Genomic DNA, 24,764 nt, shown 5'->3' on the forward strand with positions numbered 1-24,764 from the left:
GGGGAGAACTTCAGGGCTGCACTCAACCCATTTCTTCTATGCTCGTCTCCTGCCTCTTCCACCCAGGCACAAATTTTCCTTTACATTACCAGTGCAATTGAACTGAAAGAGAGAGACCAGCTCGACTGCACATATTTTATCTTCAGTTGTGCCAGTGATGTGGGTGGGACTCCCAGAACTCACTTGGTCCCCCTGTGCAAGGGCTTCCCGGACACAGATATCAGCTGGTGGCAGCCTGCATCTATGCAAACAGATGAGCTGCCTAGAAAGTTTCCCAGCAAAGGGACTGCACTTTGTACTCTGCTGCACTGTGTGCACATGTAGTAACCTCTGTAAATGGCTTTGGGAAAGTCATCAGGGAATAACAGAGCTAGTTGGTGGTGGTTTTTCCTCCTGTATTGGATTCCGCTGTAATTTGCAATGCAAAGTGGTGCAATCGCCTACTGTAAATACGATCTGTGCTCCCACACACTTTCAAAGGCCACTGGGCATGTCAACAACCCCAGGGTCACAATGTTCTAGCCAGAAGTCTACTTGGGTAACCAAGTAGAGGCATTTGTCCTTTTGGAATAGGGGCAAATAGCATATGGAAGCAGGAATCCAACCAAGTCCCCCGAGTGTAGAGGTAGAAGAGAAGACGACAGAAGAGACAGAGGCTGGGGACTGTTGAAATCAGCATCCGAGTGGGCCCCGGACTCTCGGTGAAGGAGAGGACGGATGGTAAATCATGAGACTGATTGCCATCCTTTTCCTCTGCTCCAGGCTGCTGCCCGGCGGAACCCAGGAACCGCTCTCTGAGAAAATTGACTGCAATGATGAGGATGTGTTTAAGGCTGTGGATGCTGCTCTGAACAAATACAATGATAGAAACAAAAGTGGCAACCAGTTCGTGTTGCACCGCGTAACGGAGGTCACGAAGACGGTAAGTGGGCTGTGTTTCGCCTTGGAAGCATTTGGGATTTGTGCTGACACTCAGAGACCAGGCACCTGCCCCTACACACACACACACACACACACACACACACACACACCGCTAATATTAAAGGTAGAGTCTCACAGCTCTTGGAAAAGATCAGCTCCACTCTCTGGCCTGGGAAGGAAGGCAGGGTGTGACTCGTCCTTGGACCACCTAGGTTGGCCTTCAGTTGCTCTGAGAACAAAATCTAGGGTGAAATGAAACAAAAGGAGGTGGAGTGATCGGAAAGGGGCTCTGCAAAGCGGGAGAATTCAGGAACCCAGGGAGGCTGCAGCAAGAGAATCCACTGGGTCTCTGGGACTGTATGAAAATAGAAAGCCCTGTGGGCTCTAAGTGAGATGGAGCCCTTAAAAGATCTGTTCAAGCGGAGGCTGGACCGAGATAAGCCTGGGTCTACTGCTTAGACAAGATACCTACTGCGAAGTCCAGATGCATGAAGGTGTCCAGGCTAACAGTCGTGATTTAGCTGGTTTGTAATGTTTTTTTAAAGATTTATTTGAAAGTCAGAGTTACACAGAGAAAGGAGAGAGAAAGAGAGAGAGAGAGAGAGAGAGAGAGAGAGAGAGAGAGAGAGAGAGGTTTTCCATCCGCTGGTTCACTCCCCAATTGGCCGCAATGGCCAGAGCTGAACTGATCCAAAGCCAGGAGCCAGGAGCTTCCTCCGGGTCTCTCATGTGTGTGCAGGGGCCCAAAGACTTGGGCCACCTTCTACTGATTTCCTAGGCCACAACAGAGAGCTGGATCAGAAGTGGATCAGCCGGGTCTCGAACCGGCGCCCATATGGGATGCCAGCATTGCAGGCGGCAGCTTTACCCACTATGCCACAGCACCGGCCCCTGTAATATTTTTTAATCACTGCACTGCACTTGGGTAGCAGACAAATCCTGGCAGGGTGTGTGATCCAAAGAAGTAAACTTTCACGGATTTATTTAAATAAGTTTCATATAAAAAACTATGTGTCTGGGGTAGTTAAGCAACTGGTAACTCCAGTGAGGGGGAAAAAAAGTCCAACCATGTGACGTCACAAAGTTAAAGAAGAAAACCACAGTGGGAAGGTTGGGGGTTTTTTTTGTTTGTTTTTTCCTGAAAGTAGAATCGCGCCAGTCCGGTGCAGATGTGTGCGGAGCTCCCGACACCACAGTCTGCCTCTCGTGTCTTCCCTGGTTGATGTTTGTAGAGTTTGCTCTGAAATGTTTGCACCGTCCTTTTATTTTCACTTTGCCAAGTGCAGGCAGTGCCTGCCACCTCGTGTCACAGGTCCGAATCGCCAAAGCGGAAGGCACCTTGGAGACTGTCTTGGGTGACTGTCTTCTCCTAATGACCAAGCAGGCTGCAGCCGGCTCTGCTCCTGAACCCCGCCCTCCGGGGGCGTCCCTGCTGTCAGCTACGAACAGAGGCTGGAGGATATCACGCTCCGGGTCCCTTAGATCTGAAAGCCCACCTAACGCAGCACCTTTGTACTGAAAGAAAAGTGTTCTGTGAAACAACAGTAGACCAACCATAAAAGGAATGAAATACTAAATGCACCCTACCACATGGCTAGCTTTAACACAGCATGCAAAATGAGAGAAGCCAGACACAGTGAGCAGCGGCACGGCCCACTGATAGCGAGTGGCCAAGTGCTTGCTTTGGCAGCAAAAACACATAGACTCAAATTGGAAGCAAGGGCCCGGCACAGGCAGACACAGAGTGAGAAAGTGGGTTACTGGTTGCCAGGGGCTAGAGGCGAGGAGGAATTTTTATGGGAGTAACTGCTGGTGGGCACAGGGTTTCTTTCAGGGCTGATAAAATGCTTCTAAGAATACTAAAGGACATTGAAGTGTAGATATATGAGTGGGTGAATTGTATCTCGATACATCTATTTAATATTAAAAGAAGAAAAATTAGATAACAAAACAAATAAAAATGCTAAAATTACCCCCAAATTAACCCCACCATCCAAAGATAGCTGTTCACATTTCTTTTTTAAATAAGGTGCCTTGCTTGGTTTTTTAAATTTTCAAAAGGAATTCATGTGCATTAGAAAAAAAATGTCAGACGATGCAGGAATGTTTGTTTAAAGATGAAAGGGAAAGATAATTATAAGCTCCTCACTGAGAGACATGCATTTTAACAGTTTGCTACATATCTTTCTAATCTTTGTATCTTTTTAAAGACTTATTTATTTGAAAGGCAGAGTGACAGAGAGAGAGAGAGAGAGAGAGTAAGCTTCCGTCTGCTGATTCACTCTTCAAATGGCCACATCAGCTGGGTTTGGGCCAGATCAAAAAAAAAAAAGTAGGACCCAGAATTCCATCTGCGTCTCCCACGTGGGTAGCAAGGGCCCAAGCACTTGAACCATCTTTCTTTGCTTTCCCAGGTGCATTAGCAGAGAGCTGGCTTGGAAGCAGAGCAGTAGGGATTCAAACAGGCGTCACAAGCAACAGCCTAACCCCCTGTGCCACAGATCCTGCCTGCTTTCTAGCCTTTTTAAAGGCATACAAGGGATCTGCAGAAAGTTGTGGACAATGCATATAATGAAAAACTATGCATGAATTTCAAAAGTGTGTTTGGTGCAAATAAACTTAGCTTTCATTCCATTTTCCTATAAACTTTTTGAAGTATCTTCATCCGTGGACATATAAAACAATCTTCAAAAATGGGCTAATTCTATGGATGTTTCCTTGTAACCTCTGAACATAAATGTATAATATTTGATGTACCTTCTTCCACGTAAGTACGCATTAGCAAATCCTTGTAATTCTAAGGAAGGCTTTGCTGTCCCTGGCTCACATGTACATCAGTCCTCCTGACCACACCAGGACCCACTTGGGGGGCTGCCCCCCGGGGAGCTGAATGCACCATAACCCTCTCTGGTTTCTTTTTCAGGTTGGCACAGACGTATTTTATTCCTTAGAGTACCAAATCAAGGAGGGCGACTGTCCAGTTCAAAGTGACAAAACTTGGCAGGATTGTAACTACAAGGACGCTCTGGAAGCCGTAAGTGTCGCACCTGCTAAACTGTTTTGCTTGCACAGTCAAAAAAAAAAAAAAAAAATCATGGAGAAACCAGAAGTTAGAGAGAGAGAGATGGCCGGCGCCGCGGCTCACTAGGCTAATCCTCCGCCTAGCGGCGCCGGCACACCGAGTTCTAGTCCCGGTCGGGGCGCCGGATTCTGTCCCGGTTGCCCCTCTTCCAGGCCAGCTCTCTGCTGTGGCCAGGGAGTACAGTGGAGGATGGCCCAAGTACTTGGGCCCTGCACCCCATGGGAGACCAGGAGAAGCACCTGGCTCCTGCCATCGGATCAGCGTGGTGCGCTGGCCGCGGCGGCCATTGGAGGGTGAACCAGCGGCAAAGGAAGACCTTTCTCTCTGTCTCTCTCTCTCACTGTCCACTCTGCCTGTCAAAAAGATAAAAAATAGAAAAATAAAAAAATAAAAAAAGAGAGAAAGCCTACCCATGAGAAGGGGGCTCTAGTGACCAGCCAGTACATGATCAAGGGTCAGCCTCGGGAGAACAACGGAGCAACACGTGGGAGCTGAAGGGCTGGTGAGGGAAGAGTGTGAGGGCTGCCATCGCAGTCCTGAAAACAAATGTGCACCCACCTGCTTTCCAATGAGCTGGTGCCCGCAGGCAGGTTGGCTGACCTCTCTGAAATGGTGTTCTCCCTTGCAAAAGGGAGGTGGAATTGACTCTTCGAGGTTGCTAGAGAATGAAAGGAGGTAACTTGGTAAATGATCTTGTAAATAATAGGCCATCCCAACCAAACCCCTAACTGCTGCCTGGCACAGCACGGCTGTTCGGGAGATAGCCGCAGCGCAAACCTCTTCCTCAGCCAGTGGGCTGACCTCTCAGATGTCGGATGGCCTGCAGCCTGCAGGTGGATTAAGCATAGCCGTCAGTGCAGTTCCAAGTGGGCTCTGAATTAGGAGCCCTCAATGATCTCCTCTGGAAAGTGGGGACAGGAGGCTGCTGGGCCATGCCCGGCCTGCCTCCGAAGGCTGTGGAGATATAGAGAGCCTGAGAACCTGTGGATGTGGCTGAAGAATGGCGAGGCAAGACACAACAAAAGCCACTGTTCAACACGGCAAACAGCTGCCACCCAGCCAGTGCCTCCTGGGACGAGCCTCTGTTAGGCACTTCCATTGCGTCTGCATGTTTATTGCTCACGCAGCCTGTGAGACAGACGTGGCGTGTCTCCTACAAGAAGGGGAACCTGAGACTCCGAGACACAACGGTACCTGATGGCAGTGACCGCTAGCCAGTGGCCAGGCAGGGACTAGAAGACACGTGGGCATCAAGTCTTTGCTCTTTCTCGTGAGTTAAACTGAGCTTCGTGAGAATCGCATTCATCCAGGGAAATGGAGAGGTGAGTCGGGAGACGGTTCTAAGCAGGCTGGTTCTAAGGTACTGTGTATGGAACACCTGGTGAAAAAGAGGGCTCCGCAGGGCTGGAAACAAAGACAAGCTTGGAAACCCACCGCTCACGGATCTCAGTGACTTGTGCAGAATCATCGTTAGGCTACAAAAGCACGCGTTGTCGCGTTCTCGAGGGTCAAAACTCTCTTAGGAAAAAATACGGGCAAATCTGTAGGTGTCCGTGTTTCCTAGAGAAAGCCCTGTTTAGCAGAGTCCTGGGTGGGCCCCTCCACGCGACAGATTAGGGTGAATGCTCCCTTTCTGTTCTTCGTAGGCCACAGGAGAGTGCACAGCGACCGTGGGGAAGAGGAGCAATGGGAAATTCTCTGTGGCGACACAGACCTGCCAGATTACCCCAGGTAACTGATATACCCACGGCACTGCCCTGGGGGGTGGGGTGGGGTGAACCATTGCTGTGCACCAGCTGCACAGCCCAGACTGGACCCTCTCCCCTCCCAGAGCGGGCAGGAGCAATGCCACTGGCAGCAGAGGGGGGCACGTGGGCATGGGTGGGGTGAAATGCCAGAGTACCAGAGTTGGGCCAGACATCCGCTCTCAGAATTATCCTCTTTAGTGGGCCGCATTGCATCGGGTGTGTGCCAGGGCCCTGCCTAAGAGTGAGAAGACTCAAGACCTGCCCTCAGTTGGTGGTGGGACCCTGTTGGGAAGCACAGACTAAGCTCAGACCCGACCTGGAATCGTTCAGAGCTCTTCGCCTTCTTGGCTTCCCTTTGTCTCGTGCAGACAAGGGAGCTGGCTGGACTTTCCACTTCCCGGATGGCCATGAGACTGAAATGAGGTGGAATGGGAGGGTTCCTGTCTGGCACATGGCACAGAGGCCAGTGCAAACACACAGGCAACCGTGTGAGCCGTGAGCACAGAGGGATAAGGCTCAACTGGCTAATCCAGGAGCAAGACGATCTCCTGACCGAAACCCTGGCTCTCCAAAGAGCGAGGAGTTACAGGTTGAAGCGGGCTCACTTCCAGGAAAGTCATCCATAGTAAGCTTCAGAGACATTCTGGAATATCTAAAAGGGAGCTGGCACGAGTGCCCACCAGGTTCTCACGCGTGTTGCTTGCAGTCCATGTGCAATTGTGGGTGGAGATTGAACTCCAGCAGGGGATGTGAGCTTCACCAAGGTGAAGGTGAGGGTGAGGGTACCATTGCCAGCTGTGCCAGGTTCCTCAAACCAGCCATGGCTGGATAGGGACTTGCAACTTCCTTGTTTTAATTTTTTAAAAACTATCTATTTGTGAGGCAGACAGACAAAAAACTCCCAATGGCTGGTTCACTCCCCAGATGCCTGCGTCTGCTGATGTTTGATCAGATCAGGACCAGGAGCTAGAAATTCAGTCCAGGTCTCCCAGGTGAATGGCAGAAACACAACGATTGGAGCCATCACCTGCTGCCTCTCAGGGTGTGCTGTAGCAGGAAGCTGGAGTCAGGAACCAGAACCAGAACATTGAACCCAGGCACTCAAATATGGGACCCTAACTGGCTTAGCTTAACCACTAGGCCAAATGCCGACCCCAGGACTCGCAACGTCTTAATGAAAAGTTAGCCATTGAGTTGTCTTCTTAATCCAGTAAGCTGCCTCCTGTTTATCTGCAGGTTATTATCAACTCAGGTTTAGTCAAGGCGAAGTTTTGTTTTCTTTGAGGGGAGGGTCAAAGGCACAATGCCTACTAATCATAATAATATATTGATGATCAACAGAATAAAACAAATAGCGACATTATGGAGTCCTTCTGTGGCAGCTATAGTTCTAAACATTTAACATGCCTTAACCTGTTTAACCCTCACTTCAACTCCAAGAGGTAGAAACCAATATCCTCATTTTATAAAAGAGGACGCTGAAGCCCAGAGCAGATAGGAAACTTACCCAAGATCCCACAGCCAGTAAGTAGTGGAGGTGGGAGTGTGACTCCTCAATAAACAAAATTCCTTAAGACTATAATTACGGGGCAACAGATCAAGAGGTGCACCTCCTACTAGCTTCTTTCCTAGTACGGGGGCGATGCCGGGTACAGAGGAGCGGGCACACCTAGGTGATGTGAATCACAAAAGCCTTCCTGGAATTGGCCTTCTGCAAGACAGAGCTGGAGCAGGCGAGGGTGGGACAGCTCAGCCTCCCTGTGGAACACTGCCATCGCAGCAGTTGTGAACAACAGCCCTAGCGATCTGGATGGAACCCACAAAAATTCTATCCCTGGACTTCTGATTCCTGCAGGAAGTGGCATTCCAAGGGAAACAGCCCCAAACAGAAACGAAATCTCTAGTAGTTTAAAATCTTCAATCATTAAACAATGTTTAGAAAAGTGGCGGTAGGGTGGAAAATCATTCTGTCACCCGGCAAAACTGAGTGAGCATCTTTCCTACTCTCCTCACCCTCACCCTCCTGTGGTTGCTCTTTCTCTTCCGCTCGTCCCCGTCAAATCTCCGCACAAGCTGGCTCTGAGGCGCGGCAAACAGCCCCCCACCCCACCCCGCCTTCTCTCCGTCTCCCCTGCCGCCTCTTGTGCTCATCTTTTGTGCTCAGTAATTCTACTTTTGGAACCCGTGGAACTCGCCTCCAGTCTTTAGCATCAACCACTACCCTGATTCACCAGAACTTCAGAAAGGAGAGGAAGGGCAAAGTTGCACGTATTCGCCCTGCAAGAGTTTCCCTGCCCCCCATCTTGATGGAGAGAAATGCCAGAAACAGTCGCGGGGAGATTGGGTTGAGCTGCTAAGAATCAAGGGGCAGCGCGGTTCAGCTGTTGGCCTGATTGCGTCTGGCTCCCGGCGCGCAGGCGCGGCTACAGGCAGGGCAGCGCCTGGGGGAGGAAGTCTTGGACTCCTGCAGCTACCTCCCCCTCTTCATGGCGTTTGCCACACCGACCAATGACCAGTGAACGTTCGTGGGTGACGTCGGACAGCTCCCTTTCAAATCCTTTGCATGATCTTCTCGGAAAGCCTTCAGGGGTTGCCCATTCTTACAGCACCCCACTCTCCATCCACTTCAGGGGCTCCTACTCTGCATTTGCAAGGGTGTGTGTGGCTGCCTGGGGAGGGGGCTCCGGCTTTCATCAGCTTCATCAAGGAGCCCACACCCCTTTGAACTGCGTTAGTAACCTCCGAATAGGGTCAGTAACCCCCTGGCCTGGACGGTGAAGGTAGGCGCCAGTGCACGGGGTCCTCTTTGCCCACCTTTTACACACTGATGACCCCTCCCCTACCGCACACTTGAAATTCGGGGGAAATGTATGCATGCCACATCCCATGCTGCTATGTCTCTCATCCGCCTCAGCAGGAGCCATGCACTTAGTCCCCCCATGCCCTGTGCCCTCACCCCTACTGGGACGCCTCAGGTCACCTCCGTCCTTAGCCCAGGCATCTTCCCGGACCCTGCTCTTGGGCTCCTGCCTCCCAAGCCCTCACATTGAGATGATCTGCCTACAGCTCTGACTCTCCCACATGTCATCTCCTTTACAGCAGTGACCAGCACTAACACATTAATGTCCCTGAGGAGCCTAGTATGTGACAGCCGGTGCAACATACATGCTCCTCAGGCTGAGTTAAGACAAAAAAGGTGAAGCCCCGAGCTTGGCTTCAAGGAGCTTTCCCTATCACTGAAATGTAAATAAGAACTGTAAATTGAATTTTTTAAAAAGATGATGAATTCATACATGACTTCTTAATCAAAATTTACTCTTAAAAAAAGTTAAAATAGTTATGCACGATATAGTGCCTATAAGATGCCCTTGAGTGAATGATAGTTTTTTTCCCCTCTCTGCAAAAGTCTTGTATTCTCTTTGTTCCTAACGCATACTAGGATTTACTGGGAACTTTATTTATCAAGGCTTTCTAAACGGTCTTCTTTGTTTCAAGCAATGTTTCTGTCATTAACGCGGCCCTTTTCTTGCTCTCTGTAAGCCGAGGGCCCCGTGGTGACAGCTCAGTATAACTGCCTGGGCTGCGTGCACCCTGTGTCAACCAAGAGCCCTGACCTGGAGCCCATTCTGAGCCATGCCGTTCAACATTTTAACAACCGCACCGACCATTCCTACCTGTTTGCTCTTAAAGAAGTAAAAGGGGCCCAACGACAGGTTTGTTCTTTAATCTTCCATGTTACACAATGTAGTATAAAAATGTTAGATCTTTCTGCTTAGGGTTTCATTACCTAAAGTAAACCAGCAGCCACGATTGCGTGGCTGGCAGCCAGAGGCTCTGGGTTTTTACGTTTCCAGCAGTGGAGCAAAGTGAGTAGGATGTCGCTACATGCAGGGGGGAAGGGAGATGATCAGATCCACTTCCTTTGCCATTTGCTCTCAGCAAGCAAATGGGCATTAGTGTTACACGTTTGTCCTACCCATGGGGAAATGGAAAATCATTCTGGCTTTACAGTCTTTTGTTTTGTTTTGCTTTGTTTTAAAGATTTATTTACTCAAAAGGCAGAATTACAGAGAGAGAGAGAGATTTTCCTTCCACTGTTTCACTCCCCAACTGACTGCAATAATGGGTTGGAGTCAGGAGTCAGGGGCTTCTTGCAGGTCTCCCACGTGTGTGCAGGGACCCAGGGATTTGGGCTATCTTCCTCAGCTTTCCCAGGTGCATTAGCAGGGAGCTGCAATGGATGCCAGCGCTCGTCCTTAACCCTCTGAGCCACAGCGCTGGGTCCTGGCTTTACAGTTTTAAGAGAACTATGTAGGCCGCCACTGCAGCTCAATAGGCTAATCCACCTTGAGGCGCCGGCACACTGGGTTCTAGTCCCGGTCGTGGCGCCGGATTCTGTCCTGGTTGCCCCTCTTCCAGGCCAGCTCTCTGCTGTGGCCCGGGAGTGCAGAGTGGACAGTGAGAGAGACAGAGACAGAGAGAAAGGTCTTCCTTTCTGTTGGTTCACCCCCTCCAAAAGGCTGCTATGGCCGGCGCACTGTGGCCAGCGCTGCGCTGATCCAAAGCCTGGAGCCAGGTGCTTCCTCCTGGTCTCCCATGGGGTGCAGGGCCCAAGCACCTGGGCCATCCTCCACTGCACTCCCTGGCCACAGCAGAGGGCTGGCCTGGAAGAGGGGCAACCGGGACAGAATCCAGCGCCCCGACCGGGACTAGAACCTGGTGTGCCGGCGCCTCAAGGCGGAGGATTAGCCTAGTGAGCCGCGGCGCCAGCCCAAATCTTTTCTGATAGTTGGCTGGGTGCTTTGTATTGCATCTTGTTACAAGTGACTCATTTTGGTCAGTAACCTTCCCTGTAATTAAAACGCCATATAGGGCGAGGCACCATGGGTTAAGCCGCCACGTGGGATGTCAGCATCCTGTATTTGAGTACCTGGGATGGAGTCCCACCCCTGCCTTTGACCCAGCTTCCTGATAATGCACACTAGGGGGCAGCAGATGACAGCTCCAGTACTGGGGTCCCTGCCACTCACATGGGAGACCCGGATGGAGTTCCAGGCTCCTTGATTTGGCTATTGTGGACAATTAGGGATTTAGGGAGTGAACCAGTAGATGGAATATTCTCTCTCTATCTCTCTCTCAAATAAATAAAAATAAACTAACAAAAGTATATATTTCACATTTGTTAAAAAAGATCTTACAACATGTCTTTGTGCGACCTGCAGGTATTACTCAGTTCCATTCCTATCCAGGTACCAGGAAGCTGGAGAGATCTTACCACCTAGGAGATTGAGAACCTCAGAATCCCTTGGGAAAGGCCACTCCAGTTCCGGAGTTTTCTGTCCTTAGAAGAGCACTATTATTTCATGAAATTCAATAACAATTTTTCTCTCTGCAGCCTGGTTAGGAACTATTGTTAGGCTGCACTTACGGATATGGTAACTCCATCTATATATTACATTTTATTTACGGATGGATGGTATGTGGGTGGGTGTGTGTGTTGTGTGGGGAATGTGAGTATCTCAGGGTCCTCAGTACTTATTCAGTAATAGCTGTTGCCTAGGAATTATAAAAGTTGCTATTTCTTGAACATGTGCATGCCAGGCAGTGTCTTAAATGCATACCATTTACATCACATAGTGAATAATGTTCAAACTGCCCTCTAACTCCTCAACCCAAAATTGTTTCAGGTGGTGGCTGGATGGAACTTTCAAATTACCTATACAATTGCACAGACTAATTGCTCCAAGGAGAACTTTCTCTTCTTGACTCCAGACTGCAAGTCCCTTTTGAATGGCGTAAGTAGGCAAAAGTTTAAGTGTAAAGCTCTTAGCATTCTGCTTGCAGGATTTACAGGCATGGGAAAGATACGGGACAGTCTTATCCCTACAATCTTAGCTGACATCCAGTGATTCATGGTCACAATCACTCAGAATTCCTGCAGCTCAAGTCACTGCCTTACCCACTGCTGAAAGAGTCTGCCTGGCCAGCAATGCGTGTTTACAGAACAATCGGGGGCTGCCGGGGCCTCAGAGGCACTGACGGCATTGTCAAGGTGGTCTTCGTGTCACACTGTCCTACCTTCTTTTCTTCCCCAGGTACTCAGTGCCCTCATGGCTGTCCCCAGCTTTACTTGGCATAATTCCTCACTTCAAGCTTTTTTTTTTTTTAAGATTTATTTATTTTATTTGCAAGGCAGAGTTACAGAGAGGCAGAGGCAGAGAGAGAAGTCTTCCATCCACTGGTTCACTCCCCAAATGGCTGTATCGGCTGGAGCTGAGCCAGTCCATAGCCAGGAGCCAGGAGCTTCTTCCAGGTCGCCCAGGTGGCCCAAGGACTTGGGCCATAGTCCACTGCTCTCCCAGGTGCATTAATAAGGAGCTGTATAGAAGTGGAACAACAGTGGCTTTATCTGCTACACCACAACGCTGGCCACTCTAAATTTTTAAAAAATATCTGTGTAAGGCCGGCGCCGTGGCTCAATAGGCTAATCCTCCACCTTGCGGTGCCGGCACACCGGGTTCTAGTCCCGGTCAGGGCGCCGGATTCTGTCCCGGTTGCCCCTCTTCCAGGCCAGCTCTCTGCTATGGCCAGGGAGTGCAGTGGAGGATGGCCCAGGTGCTTGGGCCCTGCACCCCATGGGAGACCAGGAAAAGCACCTGGATCCTGGCTCCTGCCATCGGATCAGCGCGGTGCGCCGGCTGCAGCGGCGGCCATTGGAGGGTGAACCAACGGCAAAGGAAGACCTTTCTCTCTGTCTCTCTCTCTCACTGTCCACTCTGCCTGTCAAAAAAAAAAAAAATATATCTGTGTAGGGGCCGGAGCTATGGCATAGTAAGTTAAGCCACCACCTGCAATGCCGGCATCCCATATGGGTGCCGGCTCAAGTCCCAGCCACTCCACTTCCAATCCAGCTCCCTGTTAATGGCCTGGGAAAAGCAACAGAAGATGGCCCAATTGCTTGGGCCTCTGCCACCCACAAGAGGAGACCTGGATGAAGCTTCTGGCTCCTGGCTTCAATCTGGACCAGGGGATAGAAGATCTCTCTCTCTCTCTCTCTCTCTCTCTCTCTTTCCCAACCCTTTCTTTCTATAACTCTGACTTCAAATAAATAAATACATCTTTTAAAAGAAAAAAGTCTGTAGTTAAGAAGTGATACAAATTGAGAGTTATGATAGCATTTGCTGACTCCTCTTGTCCATTGGTCCTTTCAAGTTTTCTTCTTGATCTTAAGTCAGTGTTGAGCATTCATAATTTTCCAGAGAAGTATCTGTTTCATGGGATTTAAATTACAAACACTTGTTCATAATATTCTCTCACAGTTTTATATTTCTTTGTATGTGTTGCTCGTTGCCTTTTTATACATTTGATTATTTTCTCTTACTCCAAGAAAGTGCATCTGGATATTTTTATTAAAACTAGTGCTCTCTGTTTTCCATTTCACCAGTTCTGCTTCTGTCTTCATTGTTTCTTCCTTCTTGTCTTCCTTGTCTATTTTTTTCCCAATTTCTTGAAACAGTCACCTAGGTTTGGGGTTTTTTGGGGTGTTTGGTTTTTTTTGTTGTTGTTGCTTCATTTCTCAAATTGTGACATCACGTGACTCCATGCGTCGACTCCGAAGGCTCTTCTGCAGGTGAAATGGAATTCCCATCTTTGTTGCTTTTTCATTTCTTCCTTATCCAAAGAAGACCCTAACTTTTCAGGCCAGTGTGTTTATGTTTCCAAGTACAGTGCTTTGTTTGTTTCAGCTTATGGTGCTAATTTTTAGGGATCTTGTTTTCCCTTTTTTGAAGTTGTCCAAAAATGTGACCTATGTTATTTCTGCTTTGCAAAACTTATGGAACCTTTTTATAACCTAGTGTAAAAGCAACTAAAAATATTTGCCTGATATTTACAAAAGTATCATTCAAAATCCATGCGTTGTTATGCCCAGTTCAGTTGTCCCCAAAGACCACCAAGGAGCCGATACCGCTGTAAAGCGCATGAGAGTTTTATTGCAGGTCCGGGCCTGGACTCTCAATCAACACCAATGCAGCAGGTCTGAATTGAGAGCCCCGACCCTTCAGTTAACAGGGTTTTTATAGGGTTTTCAGAGACATTCTATACATCATGGTACCATTTAGCAAATCATCTCATCCCGCGGGAAATTCAAAAGGACATCTCCTAGAATTGATTAGTGCATCCAGTGGCGGGAACGGACCTGCTAAAGGTGGTTGGATGGCTTTGGGGTTGACGCCTTTTGAATTGATTGGCCGAAGCACAGGGTCCGAGCTGCTGGGGTGTACCTGCCGAACTGCAGGGTCTCAGGAAGCTATTAATGACCTTATCTGCCCTGAGAAGACACCAGGAACTCTAGGTATTTCTCTGTTATCTGCTAATTGGCTGTTGCTAGGAGAGTTTATTGCAAGGGGAGTTCATTTATTTACTTTTAGGAGCTTCTGGCTTAGGGTTCAGGGCCTGGTCAGGCCCAAGTTACAAGATGGAGGCCTAATTTAAAATAGTTACACCTTGATCCAGGCTCAGGTCTCACAGTATCAAATGAAAATAAATCAATCTTTGTGGTTACGCAAGTCTTCTATGATCTTATTTTTTATCCATTTGCCCTGTTTTAGATTTATGGTTGTACATTGCTTCTCCTCCACAATTATTTATATCTATTTCTATTCATATACCTAACATTTTCTGTTTTATTTAGATTTCTGCCTTCTAGTCTATATCTTAGAAAATAATCTTTTTACTGCCTTTATGAGTTTTTGTTACACTGAATCTTACGTTGTCCAATATTGATCATACTCTGGCTCCTTTTTCCTTTATATTGCCCTACATATCTTTGCTAATCCTTTATTTTTAAACCATATTACCTTTTTTATTATAAGGTATGATTCTTGAAGCTGATACAGATTGATATTATTTTGAACTTAACCTGAAAGTTCTACATTTTTGAAAGAAAATTTTACCCAGTATCTTTAATAGTTACTATTTCTGTACAAGGTCTTCTTGTCATCTTATTTCACGTTTTCTGAATAAATCTGTATTTGTGTCTATGGATGTTGGTTTTGATGTTATTACCTGTTGTTCATTCTGTCTTTTGCAGTAGGACTAAGTTTTGGTTATTTTTTTTCCTAGGCAATAATGTGGGAAGTAGATATCCTATTTATAAATTGTACAGCCATTTAGAGTCTCAAACGTATTTTTAATTCATATATGTATATGCTTTTTAAACATCAGGATATTGGTGAGTGCAGAGATAATGCGTACGTGGACCCTCAGCTAAGAATAGCTTCCTTCTCCCAGAACTGCGAGCTCTTCCCAGGTGAGGCCTGACACGCTGGCACCGCACTGGCAGAACAGTGCCCAAACGGCTGCATCTTTTCGTGGAAACTGACATGCCGCAAAGTCTATGTAATCCACAGCCCCTGCCGAGAACACTGGGCACCTTCCCTGCCTGGCTGGGCTGCAGCAGGTGCAGCTGAAACTGCTCAGGAGTGGCCAGAGGGGATGTGGTGACGGAAGGAAAGTTTTATGTCCTCTGGGCAAGGCTGGCCTTGGAGTTCAAAGCCAGCTGATCTTCCTGTGTATAAGTTGTCCTTCAGTGGGGTGATTAAAAGTTAGAGAGAAATGTATCCCATTTTAACCACCAGAATAAAACACTTTCAAGTACAAGGGGTTTCTCTCTCTCTCTCTCTCCTGGAAAGTTCCAATGGGAGGAAAGGAAGTTAGTATGAGTTTCCAATCACTTCAGTATTGTAACAAGAGCTGGCTTTTCTCACATTGTATATATTCCATAAGAAGAAGAAGCAGCTTTACTGAAGGTGTCTTTACCAGGACTTAAAAATTTCCCATTAGAAAGTAATTCCTTTAATTTAAGCATTGCTTTTAGTTTCCATCAAAAGTGCAAGGTCAGGAAAAAAGTAATATAGTATTGACTGAATCATTAACACTTTGGATTGAAGGTGTTTCCCTCCGGTGTGCCAACGGGAAGAGAGTCAAGTGATGAAGGTCATCCAGACAACCTTCACGCACTCAAGAGTGGGCTAGGCTACCACGCAGCACTCTATTAACACGCAGGCTGGATCTTGTGCAGGACAGGTGTTAGGCCAGGCTGCCCTTTTGGTGTGCACACTTACTTCAGATCTCACTCTTTCAGGGGAGGATTTTGTCCAACCACCTACCAAGATATGCGCCGGCTGCCCCCGTGAACTACCTGTTGACAGCCCCATGCTCAAGGAGGTGCTGACGCATTCCGTGGCAAAGCTCAACGCAGAGAATAATGAAACTTTCTTCTTCAAGATTGACACCGTGAAAAGAGCAACTGTCCAGGTCTGTATGTGGTGAGCGAAAGCAGTGACGCTGTAGCCTGGGTGCACGTTGCTTCTGATTGTGTCACTGATCCCGGCTCAGGATTGGGAAACCGTGTGTCTGGGCTCGGGATTTGGTAGATTTGAATTTCCAGTCCCCAGCTTGCTGCGTGCTTGGTGTGTGATCGTGGACAAGCCTCTTAGGCCATGCTCTCTGCTTACTCTCTGCGAAGGACTGGGGTGAGGAATAGCAAAGGTAATGTGTGCCAAATGACTTCACAACTTCTGAAATGCTGTGTGAATACTAGCAAGCACTACATAATCAATAAATCTCATCTCCCATCATAGTATCACCCAGTGCTGTGGGCTTAGCCACGTCAGTCAGTTCATCAGTTCATCTCTCCACACTTTTCTCCGTGGCATTTCTCCCCCAGCTCCCTCTGCCTGCAGTTCCCTTTCTTCTTAGAAACGCACCCTCAGGTGTTGGCACACTCTGTCAAAGCACTCTGCGCAGGTCAGAGCCTGCAAGGCTGGGTCAGGAACATCTGCAGGGAGGTCACCCCCCTACTGCCACCTCTGCACCTCTGGGTGTTTCACAGGCAGCCCCTCCACAGTGTTGCAGTGACATCAGCACCTCCACAATCCTAGAAACCGCAGCACACCGAAAGCTGAGCCCTGGGCAGCTGCACACACGCATTCGCCCGGAAGATCTCTGCCTTTGGTTTAATGGTCTGTTGTCTCCATGTTGAAATTCTTATGGTTGAGCTTGTGTTTTTAAATGACATTCGAACCCCAGCTGAGGGACTACCCTGTGAAAGATCGGGGTACTTGTCCAAATTGTCAAAGTCGTGAGTAGCAAGGAATAGCGGAGAAACGGTTGCAGCCAAGAGGCACTTAGGGAGACAGGACGGCCACGTGTGATGCGGTATCCTGGATGCAGACCTCGATGCCACATCGCTAGGGGGAATGTGACACGAGAGAACATCAATTAAATGTAAATAAACGCTGTGTTTTGGTTAAAGAAGAGACCGCACCCTCTGGGGCAGCATCTCTCCCTCCATGCCCTGTCAACAGAGGGTTAGCAGCGCCCTCTTCTGGGAGTCTGGAGACCCTGCTCTACCACAGTACCAGCCAAGCACGTCCTGGGGGAGCCGGGGTGGTACCTGAAGCCTTTTCAGCTCCCTGGCCTCATTTGTAAAATGAGTGGCTGGATTTGAAGAGCCTAACTCCCTGCCACCAGCAGAGGTCTGGGACTAACGTATTTGTTAGTGGCTGGATGCCTGTAACAGGGACTCCAATTGGGCTTCCCTGAAGACAAGCTAAAGAGAAGTAACCAAAATAGAATCCAACTGTTAGAGCAGATTTTTATTTATTTATTTGAAAGAGTTACACACAGAGAGAAGGAGAGGCAGAAAGAGAGAGAGAGAGAGAGGTCTTCCATCCGCTGGTTCACTCCCCCATTGGCTGCAAGGGCCAGAGCTGCACTGATCAGGAGTCAGGAGCCAGGAGCTTCTTCCAGGTCTCCCACGGGGATGAAGGGGCCCAAGGTCTTAGACCATCTTCTACTGCCTTCCCAGGCCATAGCAAAGAGCTGGATCAGAAGTGGAGCAGCCGGGACTCAAACCAGCGCCCATATGGGATGTCGGCACTGCAGGGGGTGGCTTTACTTGCTATGCCACAGTAGCCGCCCCAGGCTCAAACTTTTGACTCAGTAATTGAATTTTGAAGAATCGAAAATATGAGTCTACATATACAAATATATTCACTGCAGTTTTAATGAAAGAGCAAAAAATAGCAAACTGTCGAAATCATCAATAACATGGCATAGCCTTATAGCGGAGCATTAAGTAGCCATTGTTTAGTAAATATTTATTTATTTACTTAAAAGCAGAGCAACAGAGAGGGGAAGTTGCAGAGAGAGAGAGAGAGAAATCTTCTATTTGCTGGTTCACTCCCCAAATGGCTGCAAAAACCAGGGCTGGGCCAGACCAGAGCCAAGTGACAGGAACTCTAACCAGGTCTCCCACATGGACGGCAGGGATCAAGGACTTGGACCATCTACTGCTTTCCCAGGCGCATTAGCAGGGAGCTGGATCAGAAGCAGAGCAGTCACGTCAAACCACCATTGATGTGGGATGCCGGCGTCACAACCAGAGGCTCAGCCCACTGCACCACAATGCTGGCCCCTGGGCAGCAGTTTTAAAGTGCCTTTTGAAGAAATCTCAGTATAGGAAATGTATTCTATTTTCATAGTCAGTGTTAAAAAGGAGCCATACAATTGAGTATATATTATGTTCCAATCGTGTTATAAAAAATGTACAGAGAGCAATACTGATCAAAACGGACACTTTGATTTCTCTACCACTGGGGCCCACCCTACTGTCACCCCCTCATTGCAGTCACATGACCTGTCTATGATTAGTTAATGGGGATGAAAACTCACCATGGCTTGTTTCTGTCAGTTTCACCTCTCACGTTTCATTTCTGCTTTCATATGGAATCCCTTTATGCTTTTATTTACTTAGTTATTCATTTGAAACACAGAGAGACAGAGGGCAATCTTGCAGACATTGGTTCGCTCCCCAGATGCCCTCAACAGGCAGGTCTGGGCCGGGGCGGCCAAACCTGGGGGCAATAACTCACATCACCCCCGCCTTCCAAGGTCTGCATCAGCAGGAAGCCAGAGCTGGGACTCGAACCCAGGCACTTCACTACGAGATGTGGGCTCCTAGCCTTAAGGTGAAGCACCCACCTACCAAGGAGTTTAAATATGCATACAAACTGAAAGTTTTGTTGTGAAGCATTTGCACTTCTTGTGCGCAAATCTCCAAGTCAGTGTATAATTGAAATCTCAAGATTCTCCCTTAAAATTCGTTAGAGAAAAAAATACATGTAATTTAGTATACATGCATTTATTAAGCACTTAGTTGGTGCTAATTAATTTTCCAGGTGGTGGCTGGACAGAAATTCGCTATTGAGTTCACAGCCAGTGAGACCTCATGTTCCAAGGAAAGCAATGAAGAGTTGACGGAAAGTTGTGAGATCAAAAGTCCTGGTGTGAGTACTAACACCGCTGCCCACCTTTTCACTGGAAACCTAGTTGATGTGTTAAGACTTATTTGCTTCGGTATCTCACTAATAACAGTGATCTCTCTTTTCTGTTTTCATGGACAGCAAAGTCTACACTGCAATGCTGACGTTTACGTGATACCTTGGGAGAAAAAAATTTACCCTACTGTCAAGTGTCAATCACTAGGAATGGTAGGATTCTTTTTTTCTAATAGATTTATTTTATTTATTTGGAAGGCAGAGCAATAGAGGCAAAGATAAAGAGAGAAAGAGATCTTTTATCTGCTGGTTCACTCCCCAAATGGCTACAAGGGCCAGGATTGGGTCAGCCTGAAGCCGGGAGCCAGGAATTCAATCAAGGTCTCCCACATGGTGGCAGTCGCCCAAGTACTTGGGCTTGGTCATCATCTGCTCCTTTCCTAGGCACATTAATGGGGAGCTGGATCTGAAGCAGAGCAGCCAGAACTCAAACCAGTGGTCCAATATGGAATGCTGGTGTTGCAGCTGGTAGCTTAACCTGCCTTATCACGACACTGACCCTGAATGGCATTCTTTTTTTTTTTTTTTTTTTTTTTTTTTAATTTTTGACAGGCAGAGTGGACAGTGAGAGAGAGAGAGAGACAGAGAGAACGGTCTTCCTTTTGCTGTTGGTTCACCCTCCAATGGCCGCCGCGGTGGCGCGCTACGGCCGGCACACCGCGCTGATCTGAAGCCAGGAGCCAGGTGCTTCTCCTGGTCTCCCATGCGGGTGCAGGGCCCAAGGACTTGGGCCATCCTCCACTGCACTCCCGGGCCACAGCAGAGAGCTGGCCTGGAAGAGGGGCAACCAGGACAGAATCCAGTGCCCTGACAGGGACTAGAACCTGGTGTGCCGGTGCCTCAAGGTGGAGGATTAGCCTATTGAGCCATGGCACCTGCCAGCATTCTTATTATAGTCAGCTTGATGTTCAATTCTCTTCATTCTGAGTAATTATATTTTGGGGTTAAAATGGGCCATTACTGAAAGGAATTGAGGGAGTATCATTTTTAAGTGAGTGAAATCTCACATTTCTCCACTGATTTTTTTTTTAATGGTTAGACGTGAAAGTAACAAGTCTCACAATCACTTCTCATACAGATCAGTAACCCATGGAAGCTTCTGGAAGCTGTCTTTGAGAAGTGCTTGGGAGAATTAACACTTGCCACATACCCTCAAGGTGTGCCTGAGGCAAGCTACATCTCTCCACTGCCCTCTGGAGAGCTTGTCAGGGATGTACTTTCAGCCCCACTCCAGTTCTAATGAATAAGAATCTTCATCTTAATAAATCTCCCTGCCCCACGCTGGAGATCCATACATGTGATCCAAGGTAGAGAAGCATTAGTTTACAATTTTTTAAAATTTATTAATCTTTCATTTTATTTGAAAGTCAGAGAGACAAGGGCAGATACAGACAAGAGATCTTCCATTCGCTAGGTCACTTCCTCAAATGCCCATAACAGCCAAGACTGGGCAGCGCCGACGCCTCCCATATGAGTGGCAGGGCTCCAACTACTTGAACCATTGCTTGCTGCTTCTCAGAGTGTGCATTAGCAGGAAGCTGGAATTGGGAGCAGAACCAAGACTCCAACGCAGGCACTCTGATATGGGAGATGGACAACCAAAGGGGCATTGTAACTGCTGTGCCAAATGCTGGCACCTACTCTTCTTTTTAAGTCTGAAAAGAATCCTGGGAGGGACCACTTTCCCTATTGTCAAAGATGAGACCCTAAAAATCAGACTCTGCACTCTCAGAGTGAATAACAATAAGATTACCAAGCATCTCGTCCGCATTTTCCATTAGTCTTCCTTATAACCTTAATAGGCAGGAGCTGAGGTTATTCCTATTTTATAAAGGGAAAAAATGAAACCAGTGGCACTTGGATGCAAATCTAGAACTAATCAATGCCCTCCCTTTTCACCATGACGATGGTTACAAGGAGTGTCTGGCTTGTTTCCAGAGCTGTGTTCTTTGTGCCACCAAACATTGCTTCCAACTGTGACATTTGCTCTGGTAGTAGAAGTGTAGATGGAAGTAACCCACAAATCCCTATCTTTGATGCAAGTTGCCTCTTCTCCTTCTCTGATTTGGGTTTTTGTCAGGCCTGGTGTATCTGCAGCCTAACACAGATGGTGCACAAAGGCTGCACGCCAAGCTTTTATCATGTCCTAACGTGTTTTGGCCCAAGACAGTAATCTGGAATATTTGCTCCCTTTGTGTTCAGTGCAAAAAGCCACTCAGAGTCTTTCAGGATAAAACAGTAATGGTGATGATAAAAGTAGTATCAATTAATGAATAGTGTGCCACATACTTGCACCATTACAAGCTTGGTGACACTCTAACAGGGATGGGGAAACTTTTTCCTGCCACGGGCCATTTGGATATTTATAGCATCATTCATGGGCCATACAAAATTATCAACTTAAAATTTAGCCTACTGCAGATTTATTGAATTTTGAGTTCTGCCTGTAGTTGCCTTGGCAGGGCCAGACCAAAGAATTTTGCAGGGCTTGAATGGCCCACGAGCCAAACGTTCTCCACTCCACTAGAGAGTGTGTAGTTGAACCAATCAGCTTTCCCAGATGGAACAAAAACCCTGCAGCTTATTTTAGAGTATTAATGATCAATGCCCACAAATCTTAATGTCAATCAAAAGAGGACAAATATTACCTATTCTGGAATACTAATGCAGTACTTAAAATCTGGCAAAGACCTTCCCCCTTGTAAACCAAGATAGCACTGCCGGATCTCAGTCTCTTTTTTTCTTCACTGAGACTGTGGTTTGCACAGTTAATCTATTTTCATCTTACTATTTCCTGTTTAGATCTCACTGATGAAGAGACCTCCAGGTTTTTCGCCTTTCCGATCAGTACTTACGGAGCGAACAAAAGGAGGAACAACTGTAAGTGTACCCCACACTCCCATGACACCTGTACAAGATGAAGAGCAGGACCCAGAGAAAGAACAAGAATCCATTCATGGGCATGGCTGGCACCTTGAAGAGCAAATAAGACATAGCGTTGACCATGACCATAAACATGAGCATGACCAAGGCCATGGGTACAAAAGAGGACATGGCCTTGGCCATGGACATAAAAAACAACATGGCCCTGGCTATGGACATCAACAGAAACTTGACTATGATCTTGAACCTCAAGGGGGACATGGCCCTGATCATGGACATCAAGGGGGACGTGGCCTAGCCCATGGACGTAAGCATAAGCATGATCATGGCCATGGAAAACATAAAAATAAAAACAAAAAACATGGAAAGCACTTGGCAAGCTCATCTGAAGAAAGTACTGCCTCTGCAGAGATGCAAGAGAAGACAGAAGGGCCAGCAGCCTTAGTGCAGGCAGATAGAGCTGCCACCTTCTCCGACTTGGAGGACTTTGATCTCATTGACGCTCTGATGCCTAATACAGCACCAGCTCCCACAGAGAGTGCTGATGATTGGATCCCTGATGTGCGGATAGAACCAACTATCCCTTCCTTTAACCTGATATCTGACTTCCCAGAAACAACGTCCCCCAGATGTCCTGGACGACCCTGGAAGCCAGTTAATGGAGCAGGTCCATCCACAGAAACAAAAGAATTTCATGATTTTGATCTCTCTGAAGCTCTTAATTAATTTGTGTAGCAAGGGATATTTCTTTAATGTTTTATCATCCCCTTTCTTCATCGTCCAAACATAAGTATCCTGATATAAAACACAAAAACCATGATGTCTCAGAATAGCCTAGAAGGAAGCAGTGAGACTCTCAATGGGGACGCTGTCAATCTCCATGGACTACAAAAAACCACATGACACTATTCTAACTCCTTCGTGGGTTTTCTAAACTAGCACAGGAAATGCACAAACTCATGTGCCTTTTGGCCTACTGCAGTCTGCTTCTCTGATAACAAACACGTATCTTAAAACATGTCATGATTTTCACACACAGATTCCTGGTGTTCCAAATCAACTAGCACCTGGTCCTTGCATGCATGGAAAATCAGAGCAGGCAAGAGACCAAATGCTGGCCTTATTCATGGGGTAAACATCACAAGAAGAACTTCTAGATGCCAAAGCAGTATAGCAAGGACAATGGGCTGGCCAAAGGGAGGGAAGGGGGAAGTAAATTCATTCATTGTCTTTCTGTTTCCAATCTGAGCTAATTATATCCAATAGGTACTCCCATTTGACAAGGCTGTTCTGATAATTCCTTTTCTAGGTGAGAGTGTTTCCTCCAAGTCAATATCCTCTGCTTACTCATTAACCACTCTGTGCAACAGGACTTTCAAATAGGAGTTTTCTGTTTACTTTTTGTCTAGGCTAGATTGAGTAATCCTTAGTTTGCAGAAGTCCTGAGTTGAACCATCAGGATGGAAAACAGAAACAGACTTGCCAAGGAAACCTATATATATATATATAATTGACAAGAGAATATTGAAGATATTCAATTCAAAAGAATATGAAGCAAACTTTGTTCAGAAATTTTGTCAGAAAACTGCTCTCTAGCCTCACTTTATAATCACATCTTCTTTCTGCTATGGCATTGAAGGCCATTGGCTTTTGCAAAAGAGAATCCTCTTTCAGTGCCTTATAGCGCAACAAAAGCAAATATTGTATGACCCATGCTGTATTTCCATTATTTTCTATAATAGAGAGACCAGATGTGGCTTTAAACTGCTACACGCACCTGTGGATGTCAAAGCTACTTCCTTTTGTTGGATGCATTCAAGCGTATGAGTTTTTACTTCATTTCAGATGTGGTCTGTATTTTTAAATAAAGAACCAATGATGTCAGGAAAAGAAATCTCACCTTGTCAACTGGTTGCTTTACTTTGTGAAAAATCAAATGATGACATCAGATTAATAGAGTTTCACTATACTTACAGAGGCACCTACAGTCCTGTGAGTACCTGGGCCGGCCCCCAAAGGCAGGTGCAGAGCCAACACCCAAGACTGAGGTCTATTGACCAGGGGGCAGATTCTTCACGCCTGGCACAATAGCCCACCAACCTCTGCCTGCAACCTTGAGTGCAAGGACGAGAAGAAAGATGGGATAACATTTAAATAGAGAAGAAGGCCATCTTGATCATTCTGTTCCTGGGTGAAATAAAGTTCCATTTGACATTCTCACTCCTGTTTAATTCACAGTAGTTTTCTTTTAGCCGTCCCCACCCTGAGGCTAACTGCAGTTGGCCTGAGAGTCACAGAGGCTCCTCCCCAGCTCTGGGACACTCCATCTACCCAACGAAGCAACCCCTTAGGTGGCCTTGCCACCAAGACCTCATCATGGGTCCCATCACGTGTCCACCACTAATCCAAGGACTCTCTCTCTCCTTTGTCATCTTCTGATTCCCAGACCAAAGTTCAGAATAACTTGGCTGGTTTATTATGATTTGTTATAATACAGTTAATTATAAAAAAATCTTATTTGTTAATATGATGTTTACCACTTCCCATGATCAGAAAATATCTAACTCCTAAAAACATTAAAGAAAATTTGACATTATCTTTCTGATCAGTGTAAAGGAGAGAATAGCAAACAACAAAATAACAACAAAATAAATTTTTCAACTTTTTAATTTTTAAATTTTCTATAACAAAAACATTTATTGCCGGCGTCGTGGCTCAATAGGCTAA

At 47.0% G+C, this 24,764-nt stretch overlaps 1 protein-coding gene across 2 annotated transcripts; it reads left to right on the forward strand.

Annotated features, from left to right (window-relative positions):
• The first annotated feature begins 615 nt into the window (after window positions 1-615).
• On the forward strand, window positions 616-24,257 carry KNG1 (kininogen 1). Of its 2 annotated transcripts, XM_008266577.5 has the most exons (11): window positions 616-922; window positions 3,845-3,955; window positions 5,650-5,734; window positions 9,292-9,464; window positions 11,439-11,546; window positions 14,977-15,061; window positions 15,896-16,068; window positions 18,996-19,103; window positions 19,221-19,307; window positions 21,957-22,034; window positions 24,014-24,257. In XM_008266577.5, the coding sequence occupies exons 1-11, from the start codon at window positions 728-730 to the stop codon at window positions 24,092-24,094; spliced, it is 1,284 nt and encodes a 427-aa protein (XP_008264799.3). In that variant the 5' UTR covers window positions 616-727; the 3' UTR covers window positions 24,095-24,257. The 2 variants fall into 2 exon arrangements, with proteins under 2 accessions (XP_008264799.3, XP_002716500.3); XM_002716454.6 differs by lacking the exon at window positions 24,014-24,257 and having other exon boundaries at window positions 21,957-23,931.
• Window positions 24,258-24,764: the final 507 nt, after the last annotated feature.

Source organism: Oryctolagus cuniculus, chromosome 4, assembly GCF_051225735.1.
Source record: "Oryctolagus cuniculus isolate XC-2025 breed Fujian yellow rabbit chromosome 4, ASM5122573v1, whole genome shotgun sequence".
NCBI classification, from domain to species: Eukaryota; Metazoa; Chordata; class Mammalia; order Lagomorpha; family Leporidae; genus Oryctolagus; species Oryctolagus cuniculus.